Below are 26,710 nucleotides of genomic sequence, written 5' to 3' on the forward strand. Positions count from 1 at the left end.
CTAGTTTTTGAAATGTTCTCCAAAAACTGCATTTTAAAGTATGAAAACCCATGCATACAAATATAATGTTATTAAAATGGAGTGCTATATAATAATTTATCTTATGCATGCGTCGTTACTGCAGTTTTTAAGAATTATACGAAACAAAAAAAATATATTACCATCTTCTTTATGGTAATAATTCACCGTTAAGACTTATTTGATGAATCATCAAAGCAATTTCCTGCAGTTTCTGAGAATTATATGGAACCAATAATTTTGAAAACAAAGTTAATTATGTGATTGAATATTTCTTAGAGAGGAATACAATAATCAATAATATAATTAGAAATATTATTATATGTACGCGCATTTGAGAAATAATAAAAAAAAAATTAAAACATTTATTAAAATTTTACTGCATTTCTTGCCTTAAACTTTATTTTTTTCCAAATACAATACACTAAAAAAATAAAAACGTAAAAATAAACCAAGATAAATATACAATAATAAAAAAGAAAGAAGAAAATTCAAAATCGAAAAACAGTAAACCAATATGAAAATAATAAAAAAAAACTTTTCTTTTTTTTTAAAATCGAAATAATGACTTTGGTTCCTAAGTCCACTGTTTTCCAAATCCGGACCACTGTGCGCCGACATATAAATATAGATAGGTATGCAATACTTTTAAAATTCATCTTGATAGACATATTATTCAACGGAGATGAATTTTATATGGCAAGGTAAAGAAGGGAAAAGGGGAGTATGTATTTAAAAAGCTTATGACTATTGGCCGCCTTGAGTGATCACAAATTTGGAAATCTTTGTTGTTGAATATTTAATCGATGTTACAGATTGTAAATATCTAGGTATGATTTAAAATACTGTCAACAAACAATCATATGTAACTGCTTGCTGAATGCCGTATGTTTAACCCCAATAGCTGAAGAAATTGTATAGCGATTTCATAGGTACGTTGAAGAATAATAATGAAGACATTAACGATTATCTTTTTTTACGAAATCGACTAATAAATTATGATACCTATCAAGTTTATGGATCAAACCGTAAATGTGATTAGAAAGATTAATTGAACCACTGAAGTAAATAAAGATATTTTTTATTTATTTATGCTTGATTAAACTTTTAATAACATTACATTCTTTTGTGAAAATTCCTCAAGAACATATTTTTTCAAATTAATATTTTCAATGCTTTCCATTTCTTCAGGTAACTCATTTTACAGCTTCAATCCCATACACAATCAGTTTTGAGACTCCGTTTTTCTCCTCGTTGGTATCTTTTTTTTTATTCCTTGTATTTATGCTTTGATACTAAGTACTAAAAACATTTTGGAACGCAGTTTTAATCTAACATAAATAATTCGTCATTAAATCGTGTTTTTTTTTTCTTATAGAACCACGAAAAGCAGATTTCGACGAAATAGAATCGGCAGAAAAGGTAAGAAAATGCTATTATTTGTTCATACAATTTTACAGATATGTACCATTGCGAGTTATTCTTATATAAATGTACTATGAATGTCAATAACTATAAAAAAAATAAACGTACATTATACATACATATATGGTCGACTTTAGTGTTATTATTTTAATTTTATTCCTAATTTTTTTTAAAGTCAGTTTTATTTATATATCATGGATTTTTTAAAGAATGTACATTTGAAAAAAACTTGAGTTAATTTTTTGTCTTTTCAAAATATTTAAAGATATGTTTTTAAAGAAATATTTGCGTTCTTGTGATTTACTCAAATATTTTAATTTTGTATCCATTTTCAACTGGTAACTCAGTATTTGAAGTTTGGGTAGAGTGGGGTTTGAACCACGGGCCTCCGATCCGTGAGTCCTCAACACTAGCCACGAGACCACTACCCGATTCCCGTCGAGTATTGTTATTTATTTTGGTTTTATTTGTGTTTGAATGTAATTTATAAAAATATGTAATGCCTAATCTTTTGTGTGTTTTATTATTATGTTTCGTTGTTAGTATATCAAGTATTAAATAAATATAAATTATATATAAAATTAACTTATGAATACTATTGAATTTATTTGCCTCTATGGTTTTAAATCTACTATTATTGTTCATCTGTATTTAGATAATGTGTATTTTATAACATTGCATATATCTCGTTTATATTATATTATAAATACTCGTTACACAGTATGCTTATTAGGTGTCATAAAACAAAGCGATTAGTGACATGCGATTCTTTATTGTCTCTGCTTATTATTTTTATTAACCATGAAAGCATTATTAAGTAATTTATGCAGGTACGTGTTAAATAATGACAATACATTTTCCATGAAGAATCTCTGATAAGTTGGTGACATTTAAGATTTGATGAATTTCTTGATTGACACCGACGATTTTCATTTATTTTATTTGACATGATATTTAAAATACAATATTTAATGCTAATCATTTTAATTTATTGTTTTATAAGGAATTGAAAAATTAAACTCGTGCTACGGGTTTTTATACAAGAGGGGTAAATGTGAACTGTGTACCCAAAAAAATAATTCAGTGTAGATATATGGATGAAACATTTTTTTTTTAACTGAATATTAAGATTTTATTTTTTTGAAAGGTACCTACCACCTACTTATTTTCAATTATCTAGTCATGGTTAAATAATTATAAAAAAAAAATTAAGAATTATTTTGAATTTATTTCATGTTTCATTAAAAATATGTTAATGACTTATTAATAAGAGTTGATATATTAATGGTCGGTTTTATAAACATCTAATCAAACTTCCGTAAGTGTAACGAACGGTTGGTCGTTCGTTACGATAACTGACGGTTTTGTGTTCTATAAACCATTTTTGTTAACGAACGGTCGCCGGTACGCATTTTCATAAAAATTGAAATTTTAGTCGCGGCTTCTATATTTTTTTGTCAATTGTCTATGGAAAAACTTTTTATCTAAGCTCTTTCTGTCAAATACAAACGGTACGCATTCGCATTGAATGAAAAAATATATCAAATGCAAATACTCGACAATTTTGAACGAAGTTTTTACACAAAAAAGAACTATGAATTGAGAGTACTATAAATTAAATTTAAATTTAAAACGGGTACGATGGATAGTTTTTACTATTATCTGTTATTTTAGTATACATTTATATCAATAAATCATGTTTTTTTTTTTTTTAAATAAACTGCTGAATATATTTATCCATCAGACTAAAGTTGATTTTATACCACCACGCAGAGTAAAAAACATATATAACTAGTAATTCAACTAAATCCCAAAATAATGACTATCTGCATGATAATTGGGCGGAGATTTGATCAAATAACAGTGTGATAAAACAACTGTCATGTCAAATACGGCAGCGGCGCTGAAGGTAACGGATCGTAATGCATTTAACCGGCCAAAATCGGCCAGTAACCATTTATCCATAGATTTAACGGCTCGTAACGCTACGAACGTTTATAAAACGCAATAATCGGCCGGTATACCAAATATTAGTTAAAAATGGTATCAAGTTAACGAACGGATGTTTATAAAACCGGCCCTTAATTAAAAAAAACTATTAACCTGTCCGGGAGTATGGCCGTACATGGTCGTCCAAACAAAATTTTCATCAATGGAGTATGGGCGTACATGTACGTCCGATTATTTTCAGAAATATTATTTCGGCTTGTAAAACCGATGGTTGACAACCCATGAAATAAAACATCGATAATTTTGATATAAATCATATTTACTGGTATAATTTATTATTTTTATTCAAGAAAATATGTTGCTTATAGCATTGACAATGATATAAAATTATAAAAAGTAAAAAAAAAACATGAAAAAAAACTCACTCCCCAGATACAGTTTTGTCGGCAGAAACTCACTCCCGGACAGGTTAAGGGTATTTATTTGTTCAATTAAAATAAAAATAACACAGTAATATTGTTTTTTATTCCAGCTCGATTGGGCGGAACCCAACCAGCCGTAAATGTATAGTTATTAGTAAACAGTATAAAGCAATCATAAAACATTATACCTTTAAAGTGTATTTATATGTAATATTAATTGTCTTGTCATTGTAACATGTATGAATGAGGAACTTCAGCCCTACGGGAAATTAGATATAATTTATTTTTTTTAATGTGCGGTAAAAATTAGAATTTTAAATTGTACGTCAAAGTTTCTTGAACATGTACGAAAAAATCAATAAAAATGCACTACTTTTAACGACGTCACAGGTTTATATGAACCAACCAATGATATGAGAGCTGTGAAGGATATCCGATTTGCTTACCGTAAACGAACCGTCGGGAGAACTGACAGAGAAGAACCTCTGACGTCTCACGTGGAGTTATTTCAGAAATGTAAAACATTAAAAAATCACAGCGCTAATAATAAAATGAATAAAAATACATTTAAAAATATGTTTGGCTTGGTTTAATAGTCGATTTACAAACAATGAAAAAAAAAACTCTGAACTTCCTCATTGAACTGCGTCCGTTGATAATTATTAAATATAAATATAAAAACATTGTGCAAATTAAAAGTAAAACGTGTAATCCGTTTTTTTTTTTTTTGCTAAAGAGATAAATAATTCATGTGATTTGTGAATAATGTGTATAGGTAACTATTCATAACGGTAAAGGAGTCCAATAAAACCATACTCTTTGTGAATTCGCTACAAGAAACAAACATTAGAATCATAAAAAAAATTAAACCAATATGCATAAAAATAAGAATTATATCCTTTCAAATTTTTTTAAACATTACTAAAAACCTCTAGTTAAATGAGTTAGAATAAATTAGGGCTAAGTAAAATAATTGTTGCATTTTTGTCTTAATGTGCGAAATGAGAAGATATATTTTTAGTGGCCGACCAAAGCAAGATTTTTATCCGAAACCAAAACAGAATTTGAGCTTCTTTTTTAGTTTCAGCCCAAACCGAAACTTATTTAAATACTTATCATTTGTAATACCCGTATGCAGAGACAAACCTTAAGGTGAGGAAAGTACATTCTATTGTCTTCACCTTCGGGTTATTCTCTGCATTTGAAATTAGAATGTACTTTCCTCACCTTAAGTTTTGTCTCTGCATACGGGTATAAGGCACTTCAAAATGCTCAAAATTAAGCTTTTTTTTTACCCTTACGAGAAAGGAATTACGAAAATAAAAATATGATAGATATTTGAACTACTAATTATAGCAACAAATTATAAAATTAGTCTAGTTTTTATTTTTTATTTTGGACAATGGCCATTAGCCTAGTCAAATTAGACAAAAAAAGGCAATCGGTGTAAAAAAAATCATAGAGTTTTGTAAATGATCTTGAACGCTTTCTTATGACTTGGGTTGATGTGTGTCATAAGTCCTAAAAGCGAGGGGAGGGGGTTTTAAAGATAAAGTTTAAAGATTTTATGAGATTTTACCAATGTATTCATATCTTCTAATTCTAATAAATACTACAGGTAAGGGTTACTGAAACATTGGAGGCCTCCGTAGTGTAGTGGTCAAGACGCTTGACTCACACACAAGGTTCTGGGTTCGATTCCCGGTGAGAACACAAAAATTTAAATGTGAGTTTTCTCAAGCCTGGGTGTTCTGTGATGTAATTCACCACTGCAATTGGGCCTCCTGGCCTGTTGTGGTACAGATATAAATAAATAAATAAATTTAAAGGAATTTTTTTTTTGTTCAAATTGTGTTTTACGTATTATTTTATGAGATTGTTTTAACAATAATACTAACTTAAAATATTTTTTTACTGAGAAATCACAAATAAAGATTTATAATCAGATAGTAAGAATTTAATTAAATGATAAATAAATACATTATTATTAATTATCACGTTAACAAGTATTATGGAATCACAATTAAATTTAATTAGCTGGAAACCATACAAACTTAGGCAAAGTAAAAAACGACCAATACATACCTACTATCAGCTGCGTTTTTGACATACATATATTGCTTATTTAAAAAAATTAAAAAATAACTAATTAAATTCATCAAAGTTATACCTATCCATAATATTAATTTGCAAAATGATTTTCTATATTTAAAAAAAATATATTTTATAAATGGCACATGTTTTTTTATATTCTATCCAAATCTACTTTTATACATCTAGTAAATGTTAAATGTTAAAACTGTAACTCTCCAAAAAAAGAGACTAATACCCGTATGCAGAGACAAAACTTAAGGTAAGGAAAGTACATTCTAATTTCAAATGCAGAGAATAACCCGAAGGTGAAGACAATAGAATGTACTTTCCTCACCTTAAGGTTTATCTCTGCATACGGGTATAACTCTTGTTCTTTGAGAGTGACTTACACTGTTATCCGAACCGTTTTAAATATTAAAGATAGAATAAATATATAGTGCCATTTATGTAATATAATAAACTCAAGGGCGCTTTATGAATGTTATTCAATGCAGTATTGATTTCAATTATGCTTAAAATTTAGAAAAACAATTTAACTTGTCATTTCGTGTTTATTCAAATTATTGAACTTCTGACTTTCACACTCTCACTTCTGATGGGAGAGCGTTCCATGCTTTTGGTCCATTTCACATACAGTGACTCACACTAATATTCTTACAAGCGCGTGCTCGGATTTTTGTGTTGAATATCTGTGAAATTAGTATTTATAATTTTATTCTCTATTTTGATTTTACATCCTAAACTATTCTGAAAATGAATTTGATCAATAAATTTAAACAAAGTCTTCACGAAAAAATACAAGAAACACGAAACACTCACCAATACAAAATTTCACTTCACATTGCTATTCGTACAGATAGCACTATCTAACGGCATCACCAATTTTAACTCAAAATATTCACAAAATAGCAAACAAATGAATATTTTATCGAGCATCACTTTTATTTTACAACACATCTGAATTTTTTAGGCACAAAAGATACAAGTTTTTCACAGTATTTCACGTCAAATTTATTCCATTTATCCATCGGTCGTGATTTAAGGTATTTTGCTTTAGAAATATTGTGTTTTCTTAAAAAGACGTCCAAGTTTTGGCACTGATTGTCTATAGGAATGAGATTTGATGATTTTGGTGACGTTTTTAATACTTTTGGAAAGTTCTGTAATAGCCACGAGCGTACAACTTATGACTTATGTTTCGCGTCATTATCTTGGTAAGTGACTCGCTTAGATCAATTTGTTAAGCACTTTGTTTCAACTTTTCTTTTAAAATGTTCTGATGAATATGCTGGTCCATTGTTGTGTCGATAAAGTCAAGTTTACCCACCTCCCGGGTTGATATAAAACTCCAAACCATCAAAGATCCTCCGCCATACTTTAAGTATGGTTTGGCGGCGTTAAGATTTTGTTTTGTTTGATCACTTATAAATGTTTTTTTTCTACCCCACCCTACCATACCTTTATAATTATTTTTTTCTTATAGTTTCTGAACTCACCGGAAACCCCTTATCCTGTTGCACTAATATTTTATTTTTTAAATATTTAGCGGCTGCTTTCAGGTGAACATTCTGCAAAAGAAAATCGAGTTGAGATTAGTCGACCTCATGGTGAATTGGTTATTGCGTTTTCGTGGCATTAAATAAATATATGAATAAAAAAAAAAATTTAATGCAATGCCTATCAATTTACCCTATGTTCTTTTATCGTGCCGTGTGGAGTTTTACCATGGTGTGAAATAGGTCATGCACGTTTTATGTTGCAACATTACATTTCTACGCATTTAAATAATAACAAACTATTTCCTTGGTAATTATCCATGAAGAACTTTAGTCTTAATTTGTTGCAACAGAGAGGGAAGACATTTTTGAGAAGGGAATATAGAAGTCTATGCATTTACAGGGCGTATGACATGTCATTGGCTTGTTTAGCTAGCCACTTTACTCACTATGTAACGTTCATAATTCTACACTTATTTGTTTATAAATTTGTATAAACCACTTAATTTTTTTAAATTACACTTCGACCGGTTTCGAAGTTACTACCTCATCGTCAGGAATTTAAGTAACTTATAATTACACGCATTGCTATTTATATATATATATATATATATATGTAAAAAAAAATTGTATGAAAGAGACGATGAGGTAGTAACCTCGAAACCGGTCGAAGTGTAATAAAAAAAATTAAAAAATTTAAGCGATTTATACAAATTTATAAACAAATAAGTGTAAAATGTCACACCACGAAGTGAAAAATGTTTTTGATAACAATAATATATTCATAATTCTGCCTATGTTTGATCATCCACATTTCATCAACTCTTCCATCAGTTGTTAAAAGTTGAACCCTTTATCATGTGGGTGAGATTCATTCGGTTGAACCATTTCACCAGCCAATGACAGATCGTAAGCTCTGGAAATGTTTTCCTTCTCTAATGCAACCAACTTAGAACTAAATATCTCCCTAGGGAGGAAATCCAGCCCATCTGCAAACATTTAGACATATCCAAAACATTATTAGTTTTAATTGTAAGTATTGGTTAGTATTACATAAAACAGTATGAAAGTCTTTAAATTTTCTAGATAAATCAAGGGAAAAGTGGATTTAAATTATTTCAAGCCATGATCGCCTAAACATCGTAATCGATGGGAGCAATAGTTTACGCGTGACGTCACCAGTTCTCTTCGGTAGGATGTCCTGGTTGTTGGGTTGGCATTCCAGGAATCTATCACAACACTATTATTGGTTTCTTTATCAGAAGTTGTGACGCCATAAAAAGATGTCGAATGAAAGTAGTTCAATTTAATATTCTTTTTCGTACATTTAATAGAAACTTCACCGTAAAATTAAATGCTCTTATTTTTACCGCGTGTAAGAAAATATATTTTATATGTCTAATTTCCCGTGGCACTGAACTTTCTCATTGAGAGGAAGCGATTTTATATCCATAGTACAGAATGAAATAGAAAAAACCCGACTACTAAATTGATGTGACTCAAGTGACAAAAACCCACCTAAACTTTTCATACAGAGCACCAAACATGTTTTCGTTGATGCGTCGAATTGAAATATTTGAGCTCTTGTGTGGCTGTGAGGTCACACTAGTCTACATACGATATAATACTAGTTATAATGTCCCTCTTATTTTTACAAATGATGAAGTTGGATTCTTTATCTTCAAATAGACATTTTCACACCATAAAATTTGTATAACTGTGCTGGATTTTTATACCAGAAATATTGATCCTTGCTATGCGAAGAATGAATGTGACGCTTATACAGCAATAAATATGTACAAAAGAGAGCACGAAGATATAACTCGTAACAAGTAAGACAGAGATGCTGTTCTGCGACCGGTGCTTGTGAGAAAAGATTCAGTCGGTTATTGACAGTGATGGGGGATGCACGCACGCACGTAAGATGACCGGCGCATTTATGATTGTTTTGCTTCAACATGGCTACATAATATGTTTGTTTTTATAAATTATGGAAAAGGAATTATTTAAGAGTGTGTCTCATGTTTTTTTTTCAAACCTTTGAACTTTAGGATATTCTGTCTCTTGCTTGCGGTAACACAATGTTACATCACCGCGCGTAAAGAAATTATTTACCACAGTATTTTAAGAGTTAAGAAATTCCCGTTCTGTTGTGACACCCTTTATCAGTTTTTGTGTGCTGTCTCAGTTCCACAAGGAAACAAGTCCGAAATTGTCATATTTAAGTTAGACATTTATTCAAGTCGAAAAGCCGATATTCTTCCAATCCCACTCGGGAAAAGGCTAAATAAAGGCAATATTCTCTTTATAAAGACTATATATTTTTTTTTTTCCTTCAAACTTATATATTTCACAGAAACATTTCGACATGTTTCTGTGTGGAAATTAGAATGGCGAGTGATAAATGTATCTTTGTTCTATTCCATAGAGCAAATAGTCTGAAATAATAATATTCATTTATTTTATTTTAATGTTTTTAATGAATTTGATCATTATTTTGAATGGTATTTGTTACAAGTACATTCATTCAACATTTTGAGATTGATTATATTTGTAAAAAAATATATATTTTTACAATGGGTGGTGATTACTATTTGAATGTGTACAAATTAATACTTGAAGACAAATCAATTACTGGATGCTGGTCTAATAACAACATTATTGATATCTCAACAGTGAAGCTCTGGAAACAAATGTGGGTTATCAAGGCATTTACAGGGCTTCTAATTATAATACCAACTGTGATTACCTTATAATAGCTATGTGATTACGTCACAATGTTGTAATGAAAATATCTATCTATACCATCACGCCTCACGTCCCATGATTCCCTTGCGGGATAGGTAAAGAGGAGTGAGCGCCACTCACTTCTATTCAGATATTCATCCCTTCCCTGGGCCTAGGTTCCCTCACATTCCTTATACATGCTCTTTTATTCCTTACAAAATCAATGTTTTTATACATTAATATTGGAATGACAAAATAGGCCAAAACTTTGCCAGGCTATATCTCCGGTACACCAATTTATAGTTGTTTCGCTGTGGAACTGAGGCAGCGAAATGTGCGTTATTATGTTTACAATTAAATGCAGCAAGCCTTTCCTGCCCTAGCTCTTTTTTTACGAAAAGACGTTAAAAACTTAACGATGTTTACCGATATTTTTCCGTAAATAAAATTTAAATATTCTCATAAAATTTTGCTGATAATAAGACTTTACTGCGTATTCAATAGAAGTCTGGTGTTTTTAAAACTAAAGATTAAAATGTACAACCACTTCCATTGTCCATAAATACGAAAAGTGAGTATTCTCATAATAAAATTGTTATTAAGAAATGGTTAGGTGGGTTGCGCACGGATTATGAGTGGATCTGACCAAATAGGTAAACAAAATAGTGTTTTTATTTGAAACGTTTTACTTGAATTTTTGAATATTTGAAAAGTACAACATGTTATGGGAAAAAAATTGACAAATGGTTGATAGACATGGGAAGCAAAGAGTCAGAAAATGTGTTGACAATTATAACTTAATTTGTACCTATATATTATATATATACTTATATATTATGTACATTTTTATTATATTATGTACACACTTGTTTTATTACATTCATACTTATTATATCCGTGTACACTTCTACAAATATAGGAAGCGATAGATCCTCTCAAGTATTCCGCTATACCGCACTCCTTCGCTTGTTTAAGTAGAATATTTGTTCGTAATTTGGCTCATGTGATTTTACTGATATATATATAAATTTAAAAAAAAAACATAATTTAAAATTTAGAAAATAAATAATAAATGTTAAAAATAAAATTTTGTTTACTTAGATTTGTATAAGATGTATTTTAATTTTAAAAAGACATATTAGGAAAACAGTAAATGCTGATTAACTGTAATATGTACGTCAATTTTTATTCGATTAAATTTATTAATGGGAATTTATACTGAGGGAATTTATACTGAGGAATTTTGTCTTATTGTGAAATCAAGACTCGAATATTTTCGCAAACCGGAAAGTACACAACACAAAACTAGAAATAAAAATAAATTCAAAACTCCATTGGTAAAAAAAATAATTTATTCTAACATATACATGGCCGTAAAATATTTAATGAGCCTTGAAAAAATTTTTTTTTCAATAGTATTTTCAAAAACAGATGTTACTATAGTATAAATTAATATTTAGAATATGATACAGAGTAAGTTTTAATGAATTTAATTCAAATAATGTAAGCACTAAGCTACATAATATGATTATTTTTATGGTTAAAATTTTCTCAAATCTATTTAATTTTTTTCTACTATTGCTTTTTTTATTAGTCAGACTGTAAGTAATTGCTAGCGGCAATAAGTCCGCCTTTTAATCATGAATGTTTTTGTTTTATTAATTTTTATTAGAAGTAATTTTATTTTATGATTAACAAAGATTTCTAAAATTATTTTTATTATTAGTGCTGGTATAATCGATTGGATGATTTGCTCTGATACTGATTTAATGTGAGCCGATAGTGAGTAGCAAATATTCAAGTGAACCCAGTTTTGATTCTGCAGTAATGTCTTGTACTCGAATCAGAGGTCCGGGGCTCAAACCCCATTCTGACACATTTGATTCCCATTTTGTTGCCATGTCGAAAATGGCTACAAAGTTCAAATATTTATTTATGTACTTAAAAAAAATCCAATTTACGATTGGGTCATTAGTCTTACATTTTTTTATGTTAAAAGTTGTAATTTTTTTTAATAGACATATTTTAAAATTAATCCTTAGACAGTTTTATTTTTGTACGTAGAAAAAATATTTACAAATGAATACGTATGTACGACATTTATATGAATGCTTATAAACTTAAAAAGTGGTTCACATCTGGTTTGGTAGGAAATTATGTATATTACACACAGTAATAAAATTTGTTTTAAAACGCACGTTTTATTTAAATTTTAAATTTATATATTTTTAAATTCCTAATTCCACCTGTTCGTTGTCACAAAACATATAATATTATTGTATTTCTTTACAACTGTTCATAGGGCATCGCAGTTACAATTGCCGTGAATATTTCGAATCTTCTTTACATATTTATCACATATTAACCTAGAATTACAAATAGTTAACAGCACGCAAGTAGGTTATCTCCAATTTCTACGAATTCGTATACGCACTAATGGTATTCACTAGAAATCCAATTATTATTTTTCTATTGCATGTTATTAAACATCAGCACCTACACTCAAATGCGTCTAATAAATTATTATTTTAGAAATTAAATTTTTCTTATCTTTTTGTCAATCTTTAAAATTAAACAAAACATATTTTACGCTCAGCGGGCTGGGCTTATCATGAAAAACGTCTAATATCAGATTAATTTGGATTCAATCGATTTTGTAAAAACAGTTTTAAGTAATCATCGAGTAAAAATCCGATAAGAATTTTCTCATTACCCTTGAATAGCAATATTAAAAATACGTCCAAATCATTGAAGACATATACTAGATTATACCTAATAAATGTAATTAAGTATCACGAAATACTTATATACGAGGGCTGCATTTTATGTTTGAACGAAAACCAAGAAGAGAATGATTTTTTTTGTGTTATTTCGTTTTCTTGCTTTTCAAAATATTCACCTTATTTTATACACTTTTGCATTCGTATGAACCAATTCTCCGAACAGTTTTTCCACTCTGAAGGCTTCAACGGCTTCTTAAGGTGATGAAAATCGCCATCCACGCTTTTTTTGTTCTATATTATAGAACACAAATCAGGTGAATACGGCAATGAAATATCAACTAATATCCTTCAATTAATCCATTGTTTGACGTGCTCTGTGCGTAAAGGATGGTGCAACGTTTATAGTTGCTATTGCTGATATCATCGATGACAAATTATTCTTGTATGGAATGGTTGCAACATGTTCAGTACCTACAACTGAAGAAACGAACGTTTCTTGATTGTGCTTCAGGAACGAAGATCTTTTAACACCCAAACAGTTGATTGTTGCTAGTTTCTGGCTTGTAAGAATATATTTAAATTTTGTCACCTGCAACAATTTTATATGCGAATTGTGCAGTTCCTTGTCCGTTTTTTTTTTGGCATTTCCTTATACCAATACTACATGCAAGAAGTAACTACGGGAACTCCAAATATGATGAAATTGAGTTATTACCATGCCAAAATAAAATTCTTCATCCAATATTACACGGTAACTAGCAATTACTCCTAATTTCTATAATAACAGATAAATTTTATTATTTTTTTTACTATAACTCCACACCAAATGAGAGATTAAGGACAGTAAGAAAACATACAGTACTTTCGATGATTTTGAGAATATGTGCTTTTGTAATGTAACAAAAAACAAATTTAATTTAAAGTTTTTCATTGAAAAATGTAAGATGTTTTAAAATCACTAATTTGTTTCTCCTGAAATTCTGGGGTTTGGAGGTATTGTAGTTTACTTCTCGCATACGGAATTGACACAAATCTTTTTATGAGCATCCGTCAAAGTATGCGGAATCAATGAGGACATCAGGAGATATCCTTTTTTAGGTACAGGTAAAAGGTAAGTAATGCGAAATCGAATGTATTACAATTTAAGACATCCTCTATGACACTTCCATCACTTGGTAAGTCACATTCCGATCCTCTTCAATGGTCTTGCGCGCAGCGCGCGTTAGCGTCGCTGTTTTTTGAAACAACAACTGACATCGGTCGACCTTCACGAAATTTGTCACTGACTGAAGCACGGCCACGACGAAATTCTGCAAACCAGTTGCAAACAATCTTTTCTGACTGTACTTCATTACCATTACAATATTTGAGTTTGTCCAATTGTTTGTAGATTAAAGACTGGATTTCATCCCCTCGGGAGTAATTAAGATTAACAAATTACAACAGGGATGGAGAATCCCTTAAAGAAGGGTATATGGAAGTCAAGGCATTTACAGGGCTTACGACCTGTCATTGGCTGGTTTAATTGGCCACTTTACACACTGTGTAACATTCCTTATTTTATCTATTTTCTAACATCCATATTACCTTCTTTGAGGTATTTTCCATCCCTGTTGTAATTTGTTAATCATTACCAGTAGTCTAACGAAACGATTCTAGACATCGTTGTTGAGTTGGGCCTTTCGAATTAAAAAAAATCATTTAACGAAAATCTTCACGAGGTTTTTTTTTATTTGGAAAATAATGTTGCTTGGTTCTACCCTTTTAACATATAATAGTATCTAGGCGTACAAAATGTTTCCAGTATAAAAAATAATTGGTTTTTCATTTTTTTCCATCGGTTCCGAGCCAGCTTTGCAATCAATCAGTAGATAAATACCGACGATCGTTAAGCGTACCGTCTTGGTAATTTACAAAAGTCATACAAAAATCATGTTCAAGCGAGCATTTTCGGCTTGAATTAGGATTTATTGGAGTTTATAATCGCTTTGAGGTGGGCAGTTTTTATCACAGAAGCCTATTTAAAATATGAATGTAAACTTTTTAAAATTTAATTGAAGTAAGGAACGCGAACAAAATTTTTGGGGTCACTCACTGGTCGGATTCAATCATATCATGTCAAGATGACAAGAAGGTAGAACTTATCGAGGTAGTATAGAAGTTAAGTATACCGTCTCGATATGTAGGTAGAGATGAAGATGATAATAATTGTTCATAATCGAGGCCCTGGACACGGGCATGACACCAAAAGAAGATCATAATTGGAAACGATGAACTAAAAACTGACCGCCTATGCGCTGTGTAGCTGCAAGACGTGTTGAGACGCTCATTGTACATTGTCCATAATAATAATAATAAGTACTTGTACCTACTTGCACCTAATGGCGGCGGTATCTTTCTAGTAGTGTGCTGAAGAATTAAGATTAATCATTAAACCAACCGGAGCCTCTTCATGTCTTGTGTAATTACGTATTTAATTTCTAATCATTCTGTGGTGAACCTACCGCACTGCAATAATCACACGTCACAAACATTGACTCAACAAAACGCGGAGCAAAAAGGGTCCAGCTCTAATATTAAATTTCTTCATTTTTTTTTTTGTTTCTCCTATTCATTATTTATTCATTTTACTCTTCCTAAACCTAGTGGTGCCTAGGGCATTTCATTTGCTCACCGAATGTGGCATATCTCGATCATCTATTAGTAAAGATAAGATGATTAGTTAAATTTTTTGGGGGCAATTAAATATTGCAGTGACTAACTTCCAAAACCAATATTTCAAGGGGAACTTGCCAGGAATCGAACACCAGATTTCAAGCAAGGTAGGCTTACACTACGAGATGGACTTATTTTCACTCAATTTCCGTTTTTAGGATATTTACCTGTCTGAGCAACCATCTAATCGAGAACACTCGTTCTGAATTCTGGTCCTATTCACTTTACTTTTGACTCTACTAGACGTACAAGTATTGTTAGATTATTTTATTTTTATATTTAGTCATTGTTTTTGTTAAAGTCCTCAAAATGTTTGTAGGCAAATAATAATTTCTGCATTTTTGTCAAAATAGTTTCTTTTATAAATATTATGTTTTTAATGCAACAAATTTCGTCCATTTTTACAAAAACGCAACAACAAAATTAGAGCATTTAATTGTACGGCGAGGTTTCTCTAAAATGTAGGAAAAAATCATAAAACGAACAGCTTTAAATGACGTCACAAGTTCTTCGAAGTCACAAGTTTTTCGAGCCATAAAAAGAAAACTAGTGACGTTAGACGTGGAGTGAGTTAACAAAATCGTAGCAATGATAATCCGATAGATTTTTTTTAATTGGCTTAATTTGACAGTCAGTTAACAAACGGAAAAATATAAAAAACACCACATAATTTCCTCATAATTTAATTTGAAACTTTTTTAACTTTATGCTACTGGTCCCAAGTAAAATGGCATATTTATTAAATTCTTAAGCTAGACTAAGTCAGTATATTTTATTTATTTTTAGGAACAAGTTATTGTTTTGTTTTAAATAAAATGTTTACAGGTCAATGATAGTTTTTCTAATAGAGTAGAACAAGTCCTTTCTACAAATTATTTATGTAGCTTGCACACAATTATATGATAAGCATTCAAGGTAAATAATTGACCAGCTGAATGATCAAGCAGAATTATTTTTTCTTTATACTTTTGATTTCTTTTGGATAGTTTTAATTATATTTCACCGAATCTTTATGAGTAATTTATGTACATCTTAGCACCTTACTTTAAAATCAAAAGATGTGAACAAATAATTATATGATAAAACCAATGGTATCCGACTGTGACATCAGTCCATAAATCTGATCCAAAATGCCATTGTGAATTGTAAATAAGTCAAATGTGTAGGTTAGCGCGTTTGCCTACTCTGCATGAGGTCGCGGGTCATGTCGTAAAATATTTATTTCAAAATCTGTGTTTGCATTGCAATATATTAGTCTCTAGACTTAGAGCGTAAGGCTGATCATCTTGCCTTCTTATACATAACAAATAAATTATTCAGATAATTTGCGATTGGACTACCAATACACCCGTGCCAATAATGGAGTGACGATGATGATAGTTTTACTTTTAAAAAACTGTTAATAGATTATCAATTAAAGAAAAAAAAGTTTTACGCATCGTTGAAAATGCCCATCGAAACTTACAAAGTTCGAAACTTCTGACATTTAAAAAGTGAACCCCGTACAATTCAAAACATAAATTACTTGTTCCCACTAAACGTCAAAATTTCGATAAACATAGTGAACCCGAAAACCGAAAATTGATTTGTTGTTGACGCGTGGTCACATGAACCTGTGACGTTGCAAAGCAGTTATTTCGAAAAAAATATATTTTCGATTAGCTTCGCCCTGCAATATCAAATGCTCTAATTGTTCCACGTGCAACATTTTTTTTTCAATGTAAAATTTTATTTTCCCGTAGCACTGAAGTTCCTCATTGTAAAATGATTCAACGTGATTTACATACATTTTAATAGCCATACATTTGTTGATAGAAGTTTTATGTTTACAACGCGATCCTTTACACATTTTCTCTTCTCAACGCGATACAGATATAAGCCCAAAAATATAAAAACTGTCAGTTATTTGATTAATTTGCATTTAAAATGAGAAAGCGTATGTTTTTCGCTTTATGTTAATTTAAAACAGGCATACTTAATATTTTAATCGCGATTCGCATCGAAATGGTTGCCATTTCAACTTTATTTTAATCTAGTAACTATTATGCTCAAATGAAGCAATACCTATACGAGTATTGCACATTGGGTTGAGAATCAACTGAACAGTGGGAGTTAAAAACACAATGAAATCAGAGGTGTCGTATACCTTCTTAAATGTTCCATTAAACTGAATACATTCTTCATTATTTAAATAATTTTGTAATCTGAGTAACTATTTTGCTGTTATTTATTACTCCAACTATTAAAAAAAAAAAACTCCATAAAAATAACCATATTTATGTTATGGTACATTATAGAAATGCATACGTCGATTCGACGTGTATGTGTTTAACTGAACATTTTTCATATTTTGAATATAATACTCGTATGTTTGTGTTAGTAGTAAAATATCACTATTAATATCATTGTGTGATGGGTTAATGAAAAACATCAAGATATATTTGTATCAAGAAAAATATTTCAAAAACTAAAATGGTTATTTCTTACTTTAAAAAACTAAAAAATATCAAAATCCCTTCTTCAGACTCGTAATTTTAACAGTAAGCTTGATGTCATATTTTTAATATGCGGAACGTTAGAAAAAAAGGTTTTTTTTATTTTGCTTTTTAACCATATTTTATGGTACATTTAATATAACTATACGTCACTCCGACGTACGGTGGGTATACATTCATGAAAGTGCTGCGCTTACCTGAGCGCCACGGGTGTCTCCTGCAAGCTCTCGACTCGACTGAGTTGGCAGGAACGGCGAGCGAACGAATTATTCTAAATCGATTGCGTATATTCGACGGAGGTTATCTATCTTGGGTTAAAAATACTATGTTTACCATAAACACTGCTTCAAGTTTTATCCGAAATTAGAGATCCGGTATTAAATATATTTTCCACTGACTTGCAATAAAACAATAACACTTTTGTTTTACAATATTCGTGCGTAAAAGGCCACAATATTTTGAATAAAGTGATATAAAGAGTTTAATGGTAACACTATTAAGAATCTTGTAAAATAGCATAAATTATTTTTTAAGTTCATTGAACGCGGTAATATAAGCCTTGGTATCTATGATATCCTAAAACTTTACTACGGCATGGCTTTAACCTGTAACCAACTTATGCATAGGGTTTTCAGTGATATTTTCCCATACGTTATCTTAATTTTCCCTTTTTTACCACTGACCGTTAACCGATTTTCGGAATTGAATTGATTTTATGTAAAAAAATTACTTTTTATATTGTTTAGTGATGAATGATCACTTTTCGGCCGAACCAACAACATAAACATTAAAAATAAAATATATTTTAAACTAGGGTAATACGTCAATATTACATATTGTCTAACAGTCAATCGATTTAGACTGCAACATTTACTTTTTTTATTTAGATTCAAACATCAGTTTTTTCTGCTTTATTCTTATGGTAAATTGAAACCACGTTACATGATATAACTAAATAAGGTGTACTAGCAGGAAACAGACTGGTACACATTCGAAAATTCAAGCCTTTAGACCTTTTGTAATCGGCCCTCTGGGCCAAGTTTTTTTGGCCCTACTGGCTTTAGACGATCGGCCCTTCGGGCCTCAATTGATTAGGACCTCGAACATCTAGAATTGTCGCTCCTAAAATGTAATGTAATTGAAGAACAATCTAACACAAAATAATGCTACAAAAACCACACAAAATACTGATATATTAAATATCTAGGTAAAATATTCGGTTAGTAAGCGATTAGAATTGAAATTAATCTGTGATCTGCAAAATAATAACATCCAGCGTTGGTGTTGACGATTGTAACATGCTAGTAAACTTGGCATATTGGGTCTCGTCAAATCGACCACACGGGCCTTAATGAATCTGTCATTTTAGCCTAATTCCTATCCTATCCTCTTGGCTCTATAAAATCAACTCTACGGGCGTAAGTTGATCGGCTTTTTGGGCCTCGGTTAATTAGGATTTTTGGTGAGCTATTTACGAAGTTATACGGATCAAAATTAGTATCACAAATCACTTTTCAAAGCGCCTTTGAGAGATTGTATTACAAATAAATGGAGTTTTATAAGCTACCCATGATAATATTTTTTTTTTTTTTTTTTTCCATATTTATTATCATATCATGTAGATGCAATTATATATGTATGCAAAATAATTTTTAATGTCTAACTAGGGTTAGTTACTACTTTCTTAATCAGTCAAAATATAAAAACAGTTATCAATAGATATAAGAAAATACATATTTTGCTAAAAAATCATAAAATTTTTGGAAATTTATTAATGTATTCTCAGTCATTTTAATTTTCTCAGCAAAAAATTATATTCGTTGAGGGACTATATTACGAAAATAGCGCTCAGACGTTATTTATAATGGCGCTATTAACGTTACCTATAATAAGAATAAATACAAATTCATAACTGATTGAAAATGTAAATGTAATATTTATAGAAATTAAAAATGTTTTACTGAATCACTTTTACATTCTGTCAGAAAACCATTAATTAATATATATTTTTTATTTATTTATTTAACTTTTTGTAAATAATGTTCATTTTACATTGGCGGGCTTATTGCCAAAGGGCAATTACTTTCAATCAACCTATAAAATGAAAGTTTTATTTTTATAATTAAAGTTACAAAACATAAATAAAAAAAACTAAAGATATTTAAAAATTGAATTATTAATGTATTTTACAGTTTTAATAAGTACAGAGTTTATTTGTTTTAGGTCCCGACTAGCTAGGAAATTCCTGTGTTTAGGAAGGACCTACTTTTTTACATGTGTTTTTTTAATTTCATTCAATGATTCAAAGAATAATAATAACATTTTTAAAAAATCAATATAAATATAAATTAGAAAACATGCAGGTCATGATAATAAAAGTTGAATCATAAATATAAATTAGAAAATATAACATTCAACAATGTTTGAGTATGTCCAAATGCTGGCAGACTGGCTGGATTTCCTCCCTAGAGAGTTGTTCATATTAAAGTTTAATTCAACAGAGAGGGAAAACACAAAACAAACACAAAAATCAACAGATGGAAGAGTTGAGGAAATGTGGATGTTCAAACATGGGCAGATGGGTGAGTGTTACACAGTGTGTAAAGTGGCCACTTAAACCAGTCAATGACAGGTCATAAGCCCTGTAAATGCCTAGACTTCCATATTCCCTTTTTCAAAAAAAAATTCCCTCTCAGTTAAAATAAACTTAAATATAACATTTATTAAATGTATTTCTGAATTAATTATTTTAAATCTATCCCAATACTCAATGGGAAAAGGGAAAAATAAAAAAATAGGTATATTCTCAGTCCCTCTTTGTTGCAACAAATTCAAAATGTTTTTTTTTTTTGCATCTGAGCATGTTTTTTGATAATATTATCTCGCTGAGAGAATATTACTATTTCAACATTCAATCTAAGCATTCAACAGCGAACGCGTGCGTGGGCAAATCATAAAGAGGGTCAACACATGCAAGTATAGTAAGAAAAATTTAACGACTTTCAAATTTTTTGACTCGCTGTGTTGCATTACCGCCTCTCTAGCTTGACGTGGTTAAATCATGAAGCTATCTTATTCGTATTTCTATCAATATGCTCCTAATCGGAAAATAAAACGTAATTTATAATTTATCTATTAAAAATTTCCTCTGGTTCAATTGGCTGTCCCGAATTACTATTCAAACTCTCTATTTATGTTCCTCCAAAAGTTCTAAGGAATAACCTTCTTCATATTCCTCTTGTTTCGTCTAGGCATATGCTTAATTCATATTTATGGCGAACTTTCAACAATTTTAATGTAATAACGAAATCATTAAACGTGTATTAATTAGCGAATAATCATAATGACGTGCGGCGCGGCATTTGCTTTCGAAATAATTAGTAGCGTTTTTTTTTCTTTTGGATTTAAGTTTACTGTTTATTTTATGTTTGAGAATATATTTTAACTTACTGCGATACTACTTGTTAAAACCTGTAATTGGCTTATTTGATATTTGTTTTGTTTTTTGTGTAATGTAACTGTTGGTTATCCGAATAAAAAATCTTTTACATATATGTATTTCCTCTGTTCGTGTGATGTCACTACTCCTTATAAACGGCTTAACCGATTTACGTGCGATTTTCAGAGAAATGTAGATCTTTGCAATGTGCGTGTTCGTGAATATTAAAATCTTCAATCTAATGTGTAAAAAAGAAGTAAAGAGCATAAATGTTTTATTCATCGATCTACCAGGGTTACAGTCGAGGAGAATGCATTGACAAAAAAATGGAAAGATTTAGTTTTTTTGTGTGTAAAAAAGTTTTTATTTGAATGTTTACAAACAGTATTTGTTTTTCATAGATCTCAATCAGATTCTTTCCTTAAATTCCTTATAATTTCTATCCATTTGTTTATTTTTACTGGATTTTTGGTAATACTAAAATAATATTAAATTTAATACATTTAAAAAAATCGTATTCACTCATAAGTGCACCTCTCTGTTGGTGAGAAGACCGGAGTTTGATGTTTGCAAAAAGAATGCCATATTTGAAAAAATATTTATTTTACGTTTTGGAATTTAATCACTAACAAGTACCTAGGTACATACTTATCAATAATAAGTATTTTTCCAAGGCAAGCCAATGTTCGGGCAGGACAACGTCTGTCAGGTCAGCTAGTAAAAATATAAAATTAAATACTGTAAGAAATCATACAACAAATTGACCTTTTTGCATTATTTGTGTAAAACTGAAACACCGGGTGGGCCTCCGATTAGAAAAATAATTATATCGATGTTTCGACAGAATTCAGAATCTGGTGACACGTGAAGTGGAAACATTTGGATGAATTATTATGCAACGCTACATTGAAAAGTTTAAATTGAATTGAGATTTCCCTTTTAAACGGTCGTATTCGATGTTCAATGGAAGACTGCGAATAACCTACATACTAGAATACAGCACCTATAGTTATTATACACTTGTAGTAAGTTATAACTGTTGTATCATTGACTGCCAAATATTACGTCAGTTACTCGTTCAAGTGCACAGTGTCTACATAAAATGTACGCACCTATATGTGGATTCAGCTAACAAGGGAATGACACAACTTTGACTGACAAAAAGACATTACGTAAACAACACTAAACAACATAATAATGAAATGTCTCGCGGTTCAGGTACAAGTCAATGTATTTATACGTAGCCTCATAGTTGGCGAAAAACAATCCGAAACCGCACACATGTTAGAACTAGGAAATACCCACTAAAAACGGACATTACTGTAGCATCATCATCATTCAATTCTTATCCGGATACGATGCAACGTATCTCAATCATACTAGTATTACAAGGAGCTAAGGTGATCAGTTGTATTGCGCCACTCCAACGAAAATGAAACAGTTCAGTGAAAATACTTCCTTCACATACCCGAAACCATTTTAAAGACCGTGGGTCTTCCTTCGGTTTCACTGGTACAAGAAAATAATGTTTTTATGTCAATTAACGAATAACTCTTTTGAGATTTTAAATTTCTCATTCCGTGATTTTCATTGAATTTATCTATACTACTTTCACTGAGAGTTTATCCAATTGTAATTAGGGTCTATGTCGGATATTGCCATTTATTCTTATGACCATATTGCAACCACGAATCGTAGCAAAAACTGTATTCTCTTGTAGCACAAAAGAATATGTCCATTTTAGTAATTAATAAAATAAAATGAACTAAAAACAATTAAAAATAATATCAATAAATAAATTTAAAGTAAATCTAAAGAAATTTTTTGAACGCGTGTAAAAACTGCATTAAATGTTAATTTGTATGAATGTATTAATATTTTATGTTTTTTTTTATATATTCTTTGTTTTTATTTTTTTCTCATATACTCGTACATTCAAAATTATATAAACTCTAATAAATAAACAACTACAACACCAGAGGTAGTCTCTTTTTTTGGAGAGTTACAGTGATCACATTTACTCGATGTATAAAAGTAGATCTGTATAGAATTTTTTAAAAACATGTACGAGTACCTTTTATGAATAACGTCAGATTTTCATTTTTTTTTAATTTCCTAACCCTGACGCCCTTTTTATAAGTCACCAAAAGATAAATCCCGCAATCATGCATGTAGCACCGGTTATTTAATCAAGTCACAGTGAAAACCGAAACCTTATTAAACTACATTGCAAGGTAAATTATATTAATATTAATATTATCCACGACAACTGAAACACTTTATACAATGACAAGAATGATAAAATTTACAAATATATATATATATTTGTATGTATGTGTATGTAAGGGTGTTTATGTATATGTGTGTGTATATATTTATAAATATTTATGTGGGTATGTGTATATGTATGTGTACTTATATCTATGCATATATGCATGTATATGTGTGTATGTGCGTGTATGTATTGTGTATGTGTATGAATGTTCATAAGGGTGCACACGTGTGTGTGTATGTATATGGCAATATATAAATAAATATATATGTTAGTCTGCCTTAGCACGGGTCGTCTCCTACTAGGCATTACTTTATAATATATATATATTTTTTAAATATATAATTTTTTTTTTAAGACGCTATAGAGCAGCCATTGAGACGAAAACACTTGTCCATGATTTTGAATCTATTACAGAGACATAACGCGCCTCTAGGTAATTGACTCCCGTATTCACGTATGTTATTTTTCATTCTCTATATACTATATATGCTAGGTTTTACATATTATATTAACATACTTACTGGTTCACAATGGAGAATATGGGAATGAGAAAACTAGCGATGTCTATTGTGAAATCATTATTTTGAGTAATAACACATCCTAAAATCATAAAATCCACTTTATTTTATTTATTTGCTCTCGACATCTTAAGGCAAAAACATTACTTTTCGTGGAAACAATTAATGATAATAATTTTATGATAGTGAAAAAGTTCAGTTCAACAGAAGATCGGATATAAGTTTTCTTACACGTGGTAAAAATTAGAGCATTTTATTAGACCAAGAATTTTCTCGAAAAATGTATAAAAAAATTAATGAAAATCGTTTTAATAAAAATAAACTACTTTAAAACGTTACAGGTTCAAATAAACACATGTCAACAATGACCAATAAATTATAGTGTGATAGATTTACCGTCTCTTAATAGCCATATTTTACGGTGTTTAACGTGTTTTGACGGGAACGGGGTATTACTTTTAAATGTCGGGAAAATTTACTGACTTGAATGACAAAACTCAAACGATATATAAAATTTTAAAATTGGCTAAGCTTAATAGTCCATTGGCAGGTACGTATATGTTTTTTAATTCACTAAACTACCTCATTCTATTAAGGCAAAGATACACTGGTAAAACATGACAGTCGATGCAGGCCGTTAGTTTTGAAAATGTCGAAAACCACAATATACAATATTCCTTCATAATCCCATGTGCCCATAGTATTAAAGGCCGTTTGCACGTAGACAATCCTATATTGTTTTGTCACAGGACTCGACCATTGTCCACGTGTAAACAGCTATTTGTAGGACAAAAAATTGACCCGAGACATCGCCACCGGTTTAGATGGGAAGGCTATTTCCGCGGAACAATGATTGCCCTCACTGCCACATTGTGACAATAGCGATTTGCTTGGCGTGAATATTCGCTCCCAAAATATTTAACTGGCGAAAATGGCAGCAAAAAAAAACGTTTTCATTATTTATTTCGTCCTTTAACAATTCTAATACATCGTGGTATAAAATTGATAATAATTTTCGTTAATCGCTCTTAATAAATGCCGTCGTGTATTCATTTTCACAGCGCTCACTTGTGAACTACGGCTGACTTTTCTTTTTGTCATGGCGTTATGTCCTGCGCAGTCGAGGCCGTTCACGGAGCTGGGACAAGACAGTATTACAAGATTGTCATATCTATTGTATTGTCAACATGTAAACCGTTCTTTAGACACTTGTCTTTCCTAATTAGTAGAAATAATTTATTGTAATTATAATTATTAGTGTAAAGACTAAACTCATGTTTACGTGCGCAATCTCAATTAATTTCGGAGACGATACTAGACAGCGTTTGGTAAGATCAATAATGAAGTGTGTATAAATGAGGAAGTTCAGTGCTACTGGATATTGGGTATAAAAATGTTTTGTTATGCGCGGTAAAAATTAGAGCATTTTATTATACGTCGAAGTATCTCTAAAATGTATGAAAATAAAAATAAAAATTTACCACAGTAAATGACGTCAAAAGTTCTTCTAAATCAACCAAAAGATTATTATGGTAGATTTCCGATATCCGGGAAGCCAATACACCAATCAGGACAACTCACTGACGAGAACTAATAAAGTCACGCGGGAGGAATTAAAATATAAGAAAACTCCGTAAAATCGTAGCGACGATACTCGTAATTTGATGCATAAAAATATATTATTTTTTTTTAGTTTGATAGTCTATGATCATTAAAAAAGGTACTGATCTTCCTCATTCTTATAGTAAGTGGTTTAAGACTCATTGAAATGGCCCCAAAAATTTAAATAATTGGGTAAATCATGAGAACGTAAATACATTTTTATTAAAGAACCAACCTACTGCATACCTGCGTACATAAAATTATCGTTAAATATGGAGCTGAAGAATTTGGTAAAAAAAAAATATTGTTTTTATATTACGATAAGAAAATGCTTAAAATTTTGTGCAAAAAAAATAATTCAAGTATTTTTAATAACACCTGATGTCTCATAATCGTCATCACTCCCTTTCCTCGCCAATGGTGCATATGGTAATTCATTGATGCAACGACCGCTGTTATCTTGTTTTTTTTCTCATGAGAGTATGATGATCAGCCTTACGCTTAACGTATTCGAGTATAAAACCACCTTTTTAAATAAAGATATCATATCAACCACGTCGGGAATCGAACGCGAAACCTCGAAAATATAGGCAAACTATTAGATCTACTAGGCGTACACTTTATGTCTAGTATCTTATACATAGTTTGGATTGTGTTTAAGGGAAAAAACCATTGCAGGAGACTGCTGCGAGATATTGCATAGATTTATATACTATGAAGCGTGTTGTCCAGATGTTTTTTGAAATATATGTTTATGTAATAATTTTTAATTTCAATTTTCGCTATTATTTTTTTTTTTAATTATTTATTG

General features: G+C 30.4%; 1 protein-coding gene across 1 annotated transcript in view; it reads left to right on the forward strand.

Annotated features, from left to right (window-relative positions):
• Positions 1–26,710, forward strand: part of LOC148284360 (peptide transporter family 1-like) — an 87,267-nt gene that overhangs the window by 12,611 nt on the left and 47,946 nt on the right. The window contains exon 2 of the mRNA XM_088240973.1: positions 1,397–1,440. Coding sequence (XP_088097099.1) covers positions 1,397–1,440 — 44 coding nt within the window. The remainder of the gene's footprint in view (positions 1–1,396; positions 1,441–26,710) is intronic.

The sequence above is a fragment of the Micrasema longulum genome, unplaced genomic scaffold (genome assembly GCF_059751315.1).
Source record: "Micrasema longulum isolate JH-2025_06_02 unplaced genomic scaffold, ASM5975131v1 h1tg000127l, whole genome shotgun sequence".
Taxonomy (NCBI): Eukaryota; Metazoa; Arthropoda; class Insecta; order Trichoptera; family Brachycentridae; genus Micrasema; species Micrasema longulum.